Source organism: Brachycentrus maculatus, unplaced genomic scaffold, assembly GCF_059751285.1.
Source record: "Brachycentrus maculatus isolate JH-2025_06_01 unplaced genomic scaffold, ASM5975128v1 h1tg000104l, whole genome shotgun sequence".
NCBI classification, from domain to species: Eukaryota; Metazoa; Arthropoda; class Insecta; order Trichoptera; family Brachycentridae; genus Brachycentrus; species Brachycentrus maculatus.
Window position 1 is genome coordinate 580,101 of NW_028280858.1, and position 15,067 is coordinate 595,167.

The 15,067-nt window shown below is 34.4% G+C and overlaps 2 protein-coding genes across 2 annotated transcripts in view; one reads left to right on the plus strand and one right to left on the minus strand.

Annotated features, from left to right (window-relative positions):
* The window catches only part of PolE1 (DNA polymerase epsilon catalytic subunit 1), a 29,803-nt gene extending 26,880 nt beyond the window's left edge, over positions 1 to 2,923 (minus strand). The window contains exons 1-5 of the mRNA XM_088258770.1: positions 2,722 to 2,923; positions 2,522 to 2,645; positions 2,215 to 2,433; positions 1,379 to 1,608; positions 309 to 635 (exon numbers count right to left, since the gene is read on the minus strand). Of these exons, the coding sequence (XP_088114896.1) occupies positions 309 to 635; positions 1,379 to 1,608; positions 2,215 to 2,433; positions 2,522 to 2,645; positions 2,722 to 2,801 (980 nt within the window). The 5' untranslated portion in view covers positions 2,802 to 2,923. The remainder of the gene's footprint in view (positions 1 to 308; positions 636 to 1,378; positions 1,609 to 2,214; positions 2,434 to 2,521; positions 2,646 to 2,721) is intronic.
* Positions 2,924 to 3,038: 115 nt separating this feature from the next.
* On the plus strand, positions 3,039 to 13,560 carry LOC148310197 (uncharacterized). Its single transcript, XM_088258868.1, has 6 exons — positions 3,039 to 3,219; positions 3,407 to 3,577; positions 4,224 to 9,608; positions 10,962 to 11,116; positions 11,953 to 12,169; positions 13,186 to 13,560. Exons 2-6 carry the CDS (start codon positions 3,414 to 3,416, stop codon positions 13,424 to 13,426), a joined length of 6,162 nt encoding a protein of 2,053 aa, XP_088114994.1. The 5' UTR covers positions 3,039 to 3,219; positions 3,407 to 3,413; the 3' UTR covers positions 13,427 to 13,560.
* Positions 13,561 to 15,067: the final 1,507 nt, after the last annotated feature.

The following is a 15,067-nucleotide window of genomic DNA, read 5'->3' on the forward strand; positions in this document are numbered from 1 at the left end:
ATATACTACCTCAAGGGCGCTTTCTATATTATACAAACACTACAATCGTAGCATTCATTTATAGTACTATCACGTATGTAGGTATGATTTTCTTAGGCTTCATTTTTTACCATCACTATTAAATATCAAATACGTAAACTTGCTTACACTAAGTAATGATTATAAGATGGAAGAAAAAACAATTATTGCTTATAGAATATTGTAATGATTTTTTACCAAAAACATGTACAAAAAATTAAAGATTATGGTATGCAGTAATGAAACGCACTATCTACATCACTATATAAATGCAAACTTCGGATACTTACCCTTCAAATTCTGGTTTAGGTGTGTATTCAAAATCTTCCACATTCGTAGAAATGATTTCTCTATTAGTTATCAAATATCCCTGGCCATCGATCATGTAAGAAATCATCATTATTTGGTCGGTTTGGTTGTCGGGAAACTTGAGCGGTAGTTTAGTTGTTTCAATATCAAATGCTAGAACAATAGGGTCGGGTCGCTCTAGTAGGTCGTCCCTTTTAGTAATTATAGGATGCTCCGTGCTCGTTCCCCTCGGTTTCACGTTGTACCAAGAACCGCAGAATATCTTAATATCTATGGACACTCTCACGTGATAAGGGACGTCATGCTCTCTAAAAGAAAATATAACAAGAAAAAAGATGATTTAAATCAAAATAATTAAAGGTGCGTACAAATATTTATTTTTTAATGCAATGGTGGAGTTTCAATTTCGGGAAGCGTTTGAGGCTCATTTAACTAAAACTGAGTGCGGCGTACGCGCCAGGCGTATACATCTAACATTTCCTCGTGTAGAATAAGCGCTAGGCGTGTTGGTTCATTGCAATGAGTCAAATGTCATAAAAGTATCATTGCGTAATTTAATGCATAGTCTTGACATAATATTTTATTTCAGTGTGTAATAAATTTTTAAAAACATCATGTATGAATGCATAATTTGCGAACATATTAACCATGATAACTCAGCATTATTCCCCTCGACCCATGTTTATACTTGCGTGTCCCAATGTGAGTATAAACATGAACCGCGCGAGAATGCTACACACAAATAAAACAGTGTAAACTAGTATGTACAAAAATAAATTTCATATTATTTCATATTTTTAATATAGTTTTAACATTTTGAAAATCGCTATTTTGTCAGCACCATGTTATTGTTTGTGAGATATTGAATGCAATGAATGTGTTAATATGTCAAGTTATTTAAATAATTTAGGAAACCATTTTCCAATGCCTTAATCAAAATACAAAATATCCCAGATAATCCGCTTTTCTGATCCTGGTAAATGAAAAGCGTGGGAGGTCTGTTTTACACCACTTAAAATTATAATCCTGGTGAAATGGTAGATGTACATACCTAATATCCAAGATGTTCTCCATGTGGTCAGTAGTTTTCTTAGCATGTTCCAAGGCTGCTGCACTAGTGAGAGCATTGGTCAACATTTCAGCATAGATGGTATCCGTTTTCTCTCTCTCCTTATTTTTATTAACGGCTGTGAGTACTTCTTTACGCACCTTCATCATGTCGTTGGTGGACATGAATGAAAGCTTTATGTAACTTTGTTTTAACCCTGACAAATGGTTTGCCTGGAAAATTTGCAAAAATTAAATGCCTTGAACAGTGGTCGAAATGAATGGAAGATTTAAAAAACTGCAGCGGTCCATTTTAAGATTGACAACTTGATCCCTTCTTTTCCATAAAAAAAATCACACATCCACGAGTGTTCTACAATTTTATTCTTAACTGTTGTATTAAGAAAGAAATTATACAATATCAATATAATATATATGAACATGTTTACGGAAAATTATATATAAAATATATGAAGTAAATAAATAATTCTTTATCATAATCAATCAGTAATCGCCTTCTGGTTGGTGATCTCATAATTTAAAAAAATGCATAATGGCTTGCAGTTCTGCAGTTGCCACCTTGTGCTATTTATTAAAGTTCCCGTGACGCAAAACTTTTTATATTATCTTCATTAAATTTTGTACACAAATTGTGGGAAATCATACATGTTGATTATGATGATGTGAGAATTTTTTTTACTTTTATATCATATATCAAACTGTCACACTATCACACTTCAGAAAATTTGGAAATAGAAAATAGACATTATGCTTTTTTTAATTTCAGAGAAATGTGATAAAGATATAATGTAAAAATGTAGCTCGGGACACTGCACTTACCAGGTCCAAATCTTCCTTTTCAATGGTCTCTATTTTGGCAATAACTCCAGCAAACTTTTTAGTGAGGAACATAATCACTTCTTGTTCACATTCTTTCCGTGCATTAATAAGGAAATAAGGCTGGTACGCGAGCGAGACTTTAAATCGAGATCCATCCATTTCAATAAAAAAGTAATCCATAGCTGCTATAAGTCTTCTGTCCTCGTCAAGAATTTCAGTCTAGAACAAAAATATTACATAAAAGAAAGTCATTTTGCACAAAAATATCCGAGATTTTTCTATATTTTTTTATTTTTTATATATTTACCGTGTGCATGTTCAGTAAAAAGCCAGTCCTTTCCCGGTGGTCGCGCAGTCTCTCAAAACCATATTTGGAGTCAATTTTGTCATTCTCCAACGCTATTCTAATTCTTGATTCAGAAGTATCTTCCCTAAATTTATAATTGTAATAATGTAAAAGTAAAATAAATTGTTAACAAACAGTTACCAAGTATTTTGAATACTCACCGATATCCAGAAGAAAATCCTTCGCCTTTAGACGATTCACCCTTTTCGGCGCGATACTTACCGGAGTTTTGTAATACCATTGTTACTTAATTTATAATATGGTTACAAATAATGTTTTCATTTCCCGTTAATAAAAACCGTAATCAGTGTTTTTAGCTAAATATAAACGTCAAACTGTCAAAGTTTAGGCGCGAATATTACGGACACTTTATGGTCATAATGTATAATATTTAATAGACATATGCATGAATCAGGTAAGTACTGTTAATGACAAATTACTCCATCAATGATTTTGATTCGTAAAGTTGGTGTTCTGAGATTTTTAGTTTTTGAATTCTTTGAATCTTTAAAAATGCTTATTTTCGGTTAAAGTCGGGTCGTGTTTTGAAATTTTCTTGACATTTTTATATCGAGAAGTTGTAAAAAGAACTAAATTCAGAATCTTTTTAACTTGATTGGGAATGCATTTACTTTGCAATATATACTTTTAAACATAAGGTATAATTTATAATACGCATTCTTGCTATATCTCCAAAAAGTTGACTGTTTACTGTGATATGTGTTCAAAGTTTTCATTGTTGATCTATGATGTACATTTTTTTAAAAGAAATTCATATGTTTTTGCTGAGCGTCTTGACGACCTTTTTAAAACGGTATTCGATAACGGTTTAAGTGTTTTTTTCAGCCTTAAAATGTCTAAAGATAGAGCTGGTCGTCGTTCCTCTATACTGAAGCCCCCGAAGGCGCGCCAACCCTTGTCAGAATTAGACCTGAAGCCTGCGGAAGAAGATGATGGGAATACTATGGAGACCTTGCGTAGTCGGAGGGTGTCTTTCTCTGCCACAAAAGGAGTCGCGTAAGTCACCTGGAAACAACTGTTGAATGATGTTATATTTTTCTTGAAGTGTCACTAAATGAAAAGTGATGAGTTCACACATCGCTCACTCCTTTCAAGAACGTCAAATCAAAATACTTGATTTTTCAGGAGAACGTTTTTAATGTTTAAGAAAATAATACAATGTATTAAAAATAAGTATCAAGCCACTTATTGAACTTTTTGCTGCGCAGCAAATCTTTTTAGGTAAAACCTGGAGGTTTTTTCTCCATTTGAAAAATATTTAATATATTTAAAAAAATAATTAAACAATACCTTTTCTTCAAAATGCAAAAACAACACTTTCTGCCCTGTAGCGGGTAAATATTAAGTTAAAAATATGCCTCTTTTGCTGGGATATAGTACATTTTCTGGGCATTCTGAAAACATGCACAACTGAAAATCGACAATTTTTGATTTATGACGTTCTTGAAAGGAGTGAGCGATATTTCATACATATGCGAACATTACTATCGTAGTTTACCTTTGTGGCTCTATAATCGTAAGTGTGTACGTTTGAATGACACATTTTTTATAGCAGTATTATAGAGTTGATATGCGAGTCAACAATCAATTTCCGTTATAAATTAATTTTTCAACAAAATTGATTTTTTAATTTTAATTTTAGACTTTTTACATCGGATCATGGAAATACTATATGGCACAATATCTACGAGGAGGCAAACAAACCTGATATTTCCGACTCCAGTGGACCGGCACATTACCAGCTCACCTTCTCCGACAATAACGCAGCCTGCTCTGGCGTCGTCAATAATGATAACAACGCTATGAAGGCGGGGGATGAATCCAATGAAAGTTACACTACTAACCACGATATAACATTTGCGGCTTTACCCGATGAGGATGACACCGAGGACCATTGTGTGGACATTCACGCCATGCTGACCGGCTTCAGTAAACCCATTGAAAAAGACATTCCCAATATCGTGTTTCACAACACACAACTCACTTTCTCCGATCACACCGAGGCCCTTATTAACTACAAAATATCTATGGATTCATCGAAAGATCCCCTTTCCATAGAAAACTCAAAGAGTGATTTCTCAAATCTTCACAATATGACTAATCAGCTCGCTGGTAATTCTACAGGACTGAAGCTAGATTTTACTAACATTCGAGCTAACGATGATTCCATCAATGAAAAAGATATCACTTTTAATGAATCAGAAATGTCAATCACGCAAGGAGTCCCCGTTCCCATCCAGGAAATCAAGCATGTGATAGTAAAAAAGAACTCTTTTGACCTATCACAGATTGAACAAAAAGTATCGGAAGACAATTGGGTGATAGATAAAGAGAATATCCAGATGCATCTTGTGCGCCAACAAAGTATAGAAATGGTCACTCAGAAAGTTGAAAAAGCTCAAGTTAATAGTACATCGTCCATTTTAGAACATTTCCAGAGAGATTTCGTTTTGACAGAGGAGAAGCTGATGGAGGATTGTCCTGTCACCATGAAGAGGACCCTCCCTGACAGTGGTTTAGACGATTCGTATATCCTACCTGATAAGAAAACGAGAGGTGTACCCGATGACATCCATCAACCCTTCCCAAACAGAAGGTGTACTGTTGTATTTGACCAAAATAATTCTGACTGTAATATGTCTATGACTCTTGTCGATAGAGGCTTGTATAACCGAGGTGTCTACGATGACAATATTCCAAGTAATGAATTCACGGATATGGATTCGAAAAACATTAAGACAATGTCTCGAAGAACAATGCATTTTGATCCAAATAATTCTGAATGCAACATGTCAATGACCGTCTGTCAAGATGATATATTCAATAAAAACCCTAATGATTTAATTCAGCAAGATTTAGATAGTAAACCAAATACAGACGGCATTAATAATGTTTCTCTTTTGGGAGATTTTAGTCAATTCCAGAAGGATTTACTAAATAATCCTTTATCTGGTTTTTCTAAACCTAAAAGTAACAATGTTGTGCAGGGCCCCATATTAGATAAAATAACTTCAAATATTATAAAAGAAAGTGAAAAAAATATCATTTCAAAATATGATTCTCCGTGTCAGAGTGAAGAAAGTATTTTTAATAGCAATCAGCAAAATCTGAAATCAAGTAGAAATACTATAATAAAAAATGTCAGTATAAAGGCAGAAATAAAGGAAGAATGCGCTTATAACCTAGCAGATATAAAAAATGGAAACACCGATGAATACTTCAATATAGATATCAAACATGAGACTGATATTCAGCCAATGAGCTGTATAATTCCTGATACTTTTGATAATAGAAGAAAAACTATTAACTTTGAAAAAGATAATCCTGAATCTAACATGTCAATAACTAGTATGATACCTAATGCCCCAGACAACAAAAGAAAAACAATCAATTTTGAGAAAGAGAATCCTGAATCAAACATGTCAATGACTAGTGTAATACCTAATGTTTTAGACAACAGAAGGAAAACAATTAATTTTGAGAAAGAGAATCCTGAATCAAACATGTCAATGACTAGTGTGATACCTAATTCCGCAGACAACAGAAGGAAAACAATCAATTTTGAGAAAGAGAATCCTGAATCAAACATGTCAATGACTAGTGTAATACCTAATGTTTTAGACAACAGAAGGAAAACAATCAATTTTGAGAAAGAGAATCCTGAATCAAACATGTCAATGACTAGTGTAATACCTAATGTTTTAGACAACAGAAGGAAAACAATCAATTTTGAGAAAGAGAATCCTGAATCAAACATGTCAATGACTAGTGTGATACCTAATTCCGCAGACAACAGGAGGAAAACAATCAATTTTGAGAAAGAGAATCCTGAATCAAACATGTCAATGACTAGTGTAATACCTAATGTTTTAGACAACAGAAGGAAAGCAATCAATTTTGAGAAAGAGAATCCTGAATCAAACATGTCAATGACTAGTCTGATACCTAATTCCGCAGACAACAGAAGGAAAACAATCAATTTTGATAAAGAGAATCCTGAATCAAACATGTCAATGACTAGTGTAATACCTAATGTTTTAGACAACAGAAGGAAAACAATCAATTTTGAGAAAGAGAATCCTGAATCAAACATGTCAATGACTAGTGTAATACCTAATGTTTTAGACAACAGAAGGAAAACAATCAATTTTGAGAAAGAGAATCCTGAATCAAACATGTCAATGACTAGTGTAATACCTAATGTTATAGACAACAGAAGGAAAACAATCAATTTTGAGAAAGAGAATCCTGAATCAAACATGTCAATGACTAGTGTAATACCTAATGTTATAGACAACAGAAGGAAAACAATCAATTTTGAGAAAGAGAATCCTGAATCAAACATGTCAATGACTAGTGTAATACCTAATGTTTTAGACAACAGAAGGAAAACAATCAATTTTGAGAAAGAGAATCCTGAATCAAACATGTCAATGACTAGTGTGATACCTAATTCCGCAAACAACAGAAGGAAAACAATCAATTTTGAGAAAGAGAATCCTGAATCAAACATGTCAATGACTAGTGTAATATCTAATGTTTTAGACAACAGAAGGAAAACAATCAATTTTGAGAAAGAGAATCCTGAAACAAACATGTCAATGACTAGTGTGATACCTAATTCCGCAGACAACAGAAGGAAAACAATCAATTTTGATAAAGAGAATCCTGAATCAAACATGTCAATGACTAGTGTAATACCTAATGTTTTAGACAACAGAAGGAAAACAATCAATTTTGAGAAAGAGAATCCTGAATCAAACATGTCAATGACTAGTGTGATACCTAATGCCGCAGACAACAGTAGGAAAACAATCAATTTTGAGAAAGAGAATCCTGAATCAAACATGTCAATAACTAGTGTAATACCTAATGTTTTAGACAACAGAAGGAAAACGATTAATTTTGAGAAAGAGAATCCTGAATCAAACATGTCAATGACTAGTGTGATACCTAATGCATTAGACAACAGAAGGAAAACAATCAATTTTGAGAAAGAGAATCCTGAATCAAACATGTCAATGACTAGTGTAATACCTAATGCCGCAGACAACAGAAGGAAAACAATTAATTTTGAGAAAGAGAATCCTGAATCAAACATGTCAATGACTAGTGTAATACCTAATGTTTTAGACAACAGAAGGAAAACAATCAATTTTGAGAAAGAGAATCCTGAATCAAACATGTCAATGACTAGTGTGATACCTAATCTTGTAGACATCACAAGGGAAATAATCAATTTTGAAAAAGAGAATCCCGATTCAAATATGTTAATGTCTAGTATACCTCCCGTTGCCATTGACGCTAGAAGGTTGAATAAGTCGATTGTCAATATAAACAAAGGCTGTATGAATCAATCTAGTATTTATGGTATGGAAAATAGTAAATTAGACTGTTTGATGAATAAATCTGAAATGGAAACCCATACTGACAGTATTCTACCATCAATTGGTGTGGATGTTGCAAACAATACCAACCGTAACCCAATCAAGGAACTGGATTCATCGACCAATATGGATGTTAGTTATGCTTGTGTTAGTGAAAATCCAGCACACATGTTGCACATGCCTTCAGGGAATACATCTTATGGACAAGGGATGACTGATCATTGTAGTGTTTCACAACTATTACCTAGAAATGCTATGTGGGAGAGCAGAACTAACATGACCTGCACTAGTTTTGTTAATACTACAAGTCAGATTAATGAGACTAAATCTGTTTTGTTTGATCACCAACAATTTGACAGTAAAAAAATTATGAATTCCACTGAAAACTTTGGTACATATCGCAATACGTCTTTCCCCAGTGATGAGTCTATGATGAGCGCTCCAGATGGAAAATCTGCGTGCGATTTGAGCCTTCCAGTTTTAGAAGAATCGAAAATTGAAGTTGCACATAGTAATGTGCAGTTAAACACTTCAGATTGCCACATGTCTATCGATATCACACTTCCTTGTGTCGAAACTAGCAAGGAAGCTCTTATAGATGTTGATGTAATAGAAAATCAACCAGAAAATGAGAGTAATATTCAGTTCTTAAAGTTTAAGGATGATCACACAATCTTACCAAATAAAAGTACAATATCGATAAAAGGTGATTCTTTCTGTCGCACAATACCTCACTACCATGAAGAAATAGTTGATAGTTTATCTCCTGCTAAAAACAATACAAATATATTGATGAAAAGTTTGTTGAGCGAAGCGGTAACATTGAATAATTTAAAGTCACATTCGATCATAGATCCAAATTTGAAAATTACATTTGAAAACATAGACAATTCTGACAGGACAAAGAATGTAATTTCAACTGACAGGTCCCCTGAAATGAAGAAGTTAGACACGCCATGTGATACTGTCGGAAAGAGGAAATCAGATCATGAATTCACAGAAGCGCTAAATATTTCACAATCTAAAAAACAGAAAGTTCTACCGTCGGTGTGCTCTTGGCTAAAAGACAGTAATACAGAATGCCAAATCGAAACCCCCACTGCATCGGACATTTCTGCTGTGACTATCAACCACGAAATTGACACAATGACATACACTATAACAAAAAATGACATCATGAAAAACTGCTCACTGCCAGACACCGATGTAATAGATATTTTAGGGAGTGCATCTGATAAAATAAAGAAATTAGAAAATAACGGTGATAACCACAATCACTCGGATCATTTAATAGCCAACATATCCGATTTGTCTTTAGTGAATAGTTCCTTAGACAAGTCTGATAATAATCATCGTGAAAATGAACACACGCATAAAGCGAAATCTAAGGAAGAGATGGTGACTGAAAATAATGATGAAACTCAGAAACCCGGTCCTTTGAGTGAAGACAAACATGTTTCTGTGGAATGTGGATCTTCCAAAGTTACCGATGCAAGTCTCTGTGAGAGTGAAAAGTCTCTGTGTTGTGAAGAGTCACCGATAAAGGCAATACTGAGGAGATCAACCCTCCAGCCGACATTGCCCGCCGTTCCCTTAAAGCAAGACATTGAGGAGTTGCTGAAAGATCTTCAATTAGACAAGTAAGCATTGTTTATATTTGATAAATAAATGTTATTAGATTTTATAAGAAATTTCCATCTTTTTTCCGGAAATGATCTGGGAGAAGGGTCTTTAAGCCGGACTATGTAACTCTGGTGTTAGACTTTAACACAATAAGTTATTCACTCACTGACAATATTGCTTCCTACACCTTGTTGAGACCAGCTACGTAACGGATGAAATTTTCCTAATTATGGTGGTCTAATAGTTAAGAAAATGTTTATTTACAAAAAATAAAAATAAAACATTTAGTATGTCAGTGTGGTTTATGTAAATTTGAGTGGTGACTAGTTTTGGCAAATAGAACAGAATGGTTTCTCCTCTGTTAAATACATGAATATTTTCATAATTTCTCTTTCTCTTTTTTAAGGACATATCCAATGTCCTGGTAGTTTTATTGTTTTATCTATTTATCCTATATAAAAAGTCTTAGGGCGTTTGTGTACTACCCGGAATTACACGGAATTTTACCATCCGGCACGTCAGTTAGCATTTTAAAACGATGATTGGCTTGAATTGGCTTGTGCTTTTGTCCATTAATCGGTGCGTGAACACGTTGCGCGTAAATTTGATCACGCTAAACTGTCGTAGTCGCTTTCATTTTTCAAAACCGGATAGCGGGACGGTAAAATTCCATGTAGTGCACAAACACCCTTAAAATAGGACACTTGAGCTGTATATTATATATTAGTCCGCCTCCATAGTGTAGTGGGTTAGTGAATTTGGCTACCACGCTAGGGGTCCCGGGTTCGATTCCTACCATGGTCAAAATAAATATAACTGTTTTTCGCTCTAATATTTATTTAATACTAACCTGGACTGGTACCTCAAGCGCAGAACTGATCACGTTGCCTTCATATAATAAAACGATCAAGTTAGCATTGCACCAATTTGATGCAGCGCCCTACGCACCATAGAGTGCAGATAAGGATCAGTATATTATAACTTGTGTGCGGTATTGAACTAATTACCCAAACTGAATATAAATGACAAATTTTTGCTGCAAAATTGTTAGATTGAATTTGTTAATATTGTGCCACTTTTAATCTTCACAGTAGTTTGAAAATGCCATAACAAGGCGTAACAACTGTCACAAATTTCAGTTTTATGTATTTTTTATAATAAAATACAATTTAGTAGACTAAAAATCAAAGTTTGTTTTTAATATTTAATGGATAAATTAAAATGGAGTTCTACAAATTAAACGCTAAATCTATAAATCAATATGAAATATATGGTATACTTTTTGCTTAATTTTTTCTACTTTACAGTATGGTATATTGTGTAAAAAATATTTAATATAACTGCATTCCTAATTGGATATTTATTTTCAGAGATGTGTGTTCCTTGGCGCACGTGGAGGATAATGAGTGCATATTTTACCTGATGAGGGGAAGCATAAAGATGTCGGTTTTACTAGAATCATTGCACCAAGGAAGCAGTAACTTGATGCGGCCTATAACTAACGTCAGTTTAAACTCTACAAATGGTAAGTTTTATTTTCTTCCATGTTTACATTTGCTATCTTGACGCAATCTTTTTAGAAGAAAACTCTTTTAATTCCTCGACATATATTATTCTTAAATAATTCCTTTTCCATCAAAACTGCCGGACTCTGCCATGAATTACCTCTTTGCGTGGAAAATGCCACTTCTCTAACATCCTTCAAGAAACATCTATCCATACAAACCTTACTCTCCATGATCATTTCTCCCTTTTTCTACCTCTCTTTCCCCCCCCCCTCAACTTCTTACATGGTCCTAATTTTGTGCCTTCTTTTGTCATCATCAGTTTACAGTATTGTAATTACTCACTGTATGGTCTACCTCCATAGTGTAGTGGTTAGCTTATTAAGCTACTGTGGTGGAGGTGCCGGGTTCGATTCCCAGAAAGATCGAAATAAATATTAGTGATTTTTCACTCAAATTTCTTCAATATTACCCTGGGCTGGTATATGAAGCGCAGGAGTGATCGCCTTTCCTTCATGTAACTAACGATCAAGATAACACTGTCACTACGATGAAGTGCCCTATGCACCATTGGGTGCGGATAAGGGTTAGAAATTAACAATATGATAATGGCTAAACCCTTCCCCCTATTGTCATTGTTCCCACTGATAAGAAATAATAAATAAGAAACGGCTCCTAGCTCTTCTTCAACCTCCAACGTCCCAAGAACACAACTCTAAAATTTAGACTTAGCTTCACATACGGTGTTTGAAAATGATGTGGAATGAAACACGTGTCACAATATATTTTAAGAAATAGTGGTATTTACCAAGTAAAACAGAAATTAGAAACTGGAAATTGAATTTTTTTGATGCAGTTATCTTCAGCAACTTCAACCAGAAATTCCACTCGCTGGCCGTGAAGGTTGCCCTGTGGCGTCTGGATGGCTCCTCGCTGCGGACGGAGCACCCGCTGTGCTCCGACCTGCCCGCCCTCGTGGCCCGCTGCATCAGCACCATCCGGGACTCCTGGACCTGGTCCCACCGCTGTCACCTGCTGCACATCAAGCACAACCTGATCTTCCAGGATGACCGGTATGTGCCGACTTGTCCACACGCCCTTGATTTGTAGTCAATACTTTTTGCTTTTTCACCATGAATAGACTGAATGGCTATTGTGCACATTGTTGTCCGCCTCCGTAGTGTAATGGTCAGAACGCTCGGCTACCATTCTGGAGGTCCCGGGTTCGATTCCCAGGGGGGGGGGTCAAATAAATATAAGTAATTTTTTCACTCTAATATTTATTCAATATTACCCTGGATTGGCATCTGAAGCGGAGGGCTGATCACATTCATGAGTTAACGATCAAGATAACACTGCGTTTATATGATACAGTGCCCTATGCACCATTGGGGTGCGGATAAGGGGTTTGAAGATTTTGATGAAGGTTCGGTAAATGGGCCGAAAACAATATTCACCTGGATCCTCTTTTTCGATACGAAATTTTGTTCACCGATGAGGCACATTTTTAGTTAAACAACCATGTCAATAAGCAGAATTGTCGAATTTGCAGTGGAAAAAATCCCGGTAGCCTTTGTCGAGACACCCTTACAAGTCACTGTTTGGTGTGCTTTATAGGCAGGTGGAATCATTGGCCCATATTTTTTATAAGACGATGCCGGCCAGAATGTTACGGTCAATGTAGAGCCCTACAGAACCATGATTACTGACTTCTTCGTACCTCGTTGAACGGCATCGATGTGACAGAGCGGTGTGCGGTTTCATCAAGATGGCGCAACATGCCACACGGCGGGTACCACCATCAATTTACTGCGGGAAATTAGAATTTTTATATCTCAAAAAAAAACACCTCATATAAAGGATTACACTTTCTATCTAAATTTCATATGGCAAGAAAAAAATCCAATGTAGTGATATCATTGTGTGATTCCGATTTTGTATTTGCATAAATAACCCAGGAGTTGACTTGTTCCAGGGTCCAAAATCTATCCATCTAGTATCTAGGATTTAGATATTCATATTCCAAATACATTGATTAACCTGTGAAATACTTTCACTTCTTATTCTAAAAAACAAAACTTTTTTTCAGGTGGAGTTTTGAAATATGCAACGGCCGTCTCTTGACTGTTTTAGAAGTGGTAGTTCACTCTCCGCAATGCCTGCTGCCGCGTGTCAAACCTGACGATGTTCAAATCAACTTTGTCACCAACAGCCACCCCATAAAGAAATCTGCATTTGTTTCCGCAATAGAAAAGATCACTCCCACGTGGAACTACATTCCCGATCTCATCTCGGAACTGCACAAATTACTCTCAAGTCACAGCGGTTAAATGGCGCTAGCATTGTTTTGTTTTAAGAATAAATACAAACTAGGAAGTTATCTGAAATAGTTTTGTTTTTTGGTCCTCTAGTAAGTGAGATCTGTCAAATGCACAATAAGTAGAGGTTTTATCTTTTATTTGTGTATTCAAGTTTTCAGTACAGTGGAACCTCTCTCAACGAGTAATTTGTTTAACGAACAAAAAAAAGTGAAAAAGTGGCTCCCTTAACAAGCGACATTTTGCATAACAAGTTACAGAGAAAGTCCTTTTTTCACAACATTCACTTGTGAACCGTAAAAATAAAAAAATGTCCTTAACTAGTAAGATTCTGGAACAAATTATGCTTGTTCTGAGAGGTTCCACTGTACATATATAATATCATCAAATAATGGTGAGCTCCCTCTGAGAAATTTGTGGTGAAAATTCCATCGTTTGACATCACTTCTTGTTAATAAAATAAAGAAACACGCTGGCGGTCAAATACCTAATTAGTATTTACTTATCTGTAGAGGTATTACTATTATGTATTATTATTATATTGTATAATATTTTAAGAGGTCTTAGCCTTAAAATTTACTGCAAGTTTGCAAGCACTTTTTAAACAGATGATTAGAATTTTAACTTGCTGTGAGATCATTATTATTCGAGTATATTATCACGTTATTGAATGTGTGAGAACATAATTTCAAGATTTTTATCTTCAAAGTTTAGAATTGCTATGTATAAATTATTTATATTGTTAATAAACAAGATTCATTTTATAGTTCAATATTTAGAAAATCTTCAATTTGACATGGCTAGTTGAAAAAATAAATTTTTAATTAATGTTTTACTTACCAAATATCACTATTATTTACTTAGTAAATAGCGGTATTTACTAAGTAAGATATTAATAAAAAATGGATAGATTTTACCACAAAGTGACTGCCGAATCAATTTATGAAAAAATAAATATGTATTAAACATTTTTGCTTCACCTATCACATTCTCGATCAAAATTTGTAAAATGCAATAAGCCGGTAACCTTTCTTTAGATGTGACAATGCTACTCGTACCATTTTGTAAATATTCTTTATTTTTCCTTTTTAAGACATTTTTAGTATAATCAAGACAATCTGAAGTTATAATGTTGTTTGAATAAATTTCATAAAATTCTATATTTGTTTTATTTCGATTCTACCCTCAAAATGTAATTAAACCTTATACAGAATATGTGTACTGAATCGACCAATATTTGCACCCTTAAAAAAATTATTTATTTGCAAAATAAATAAATTTTTGTGTAATAACCCGAATGGGTAAGAGGTTAGTGTCCTAAATATAAACACTTGCGACTACGAAGTTCAATACTCTTGAACAGTGTAATACATGTCTGTCTATCGAGAGCTGTATTTAGAAAGTGCCTTGGGATTTTCGAACTTGCTGGGTCTGAAATTATAGAGAAAAGATAAGGCATTACCCACTTTAAATTATATATTAAATTTACTATGCCTTTCATCAGTTTTCGATAAGTTTTGTAAGGAAATTTAATGAATATTTGTTTTTTATGGAATAGAAGTAAAGTTATATTTATTTATACTATGAAATTAACACGTTATCTTTTCATTTTTAATGAAAATTTTTACTTGGTAAACAAAAGTGATTGGGATG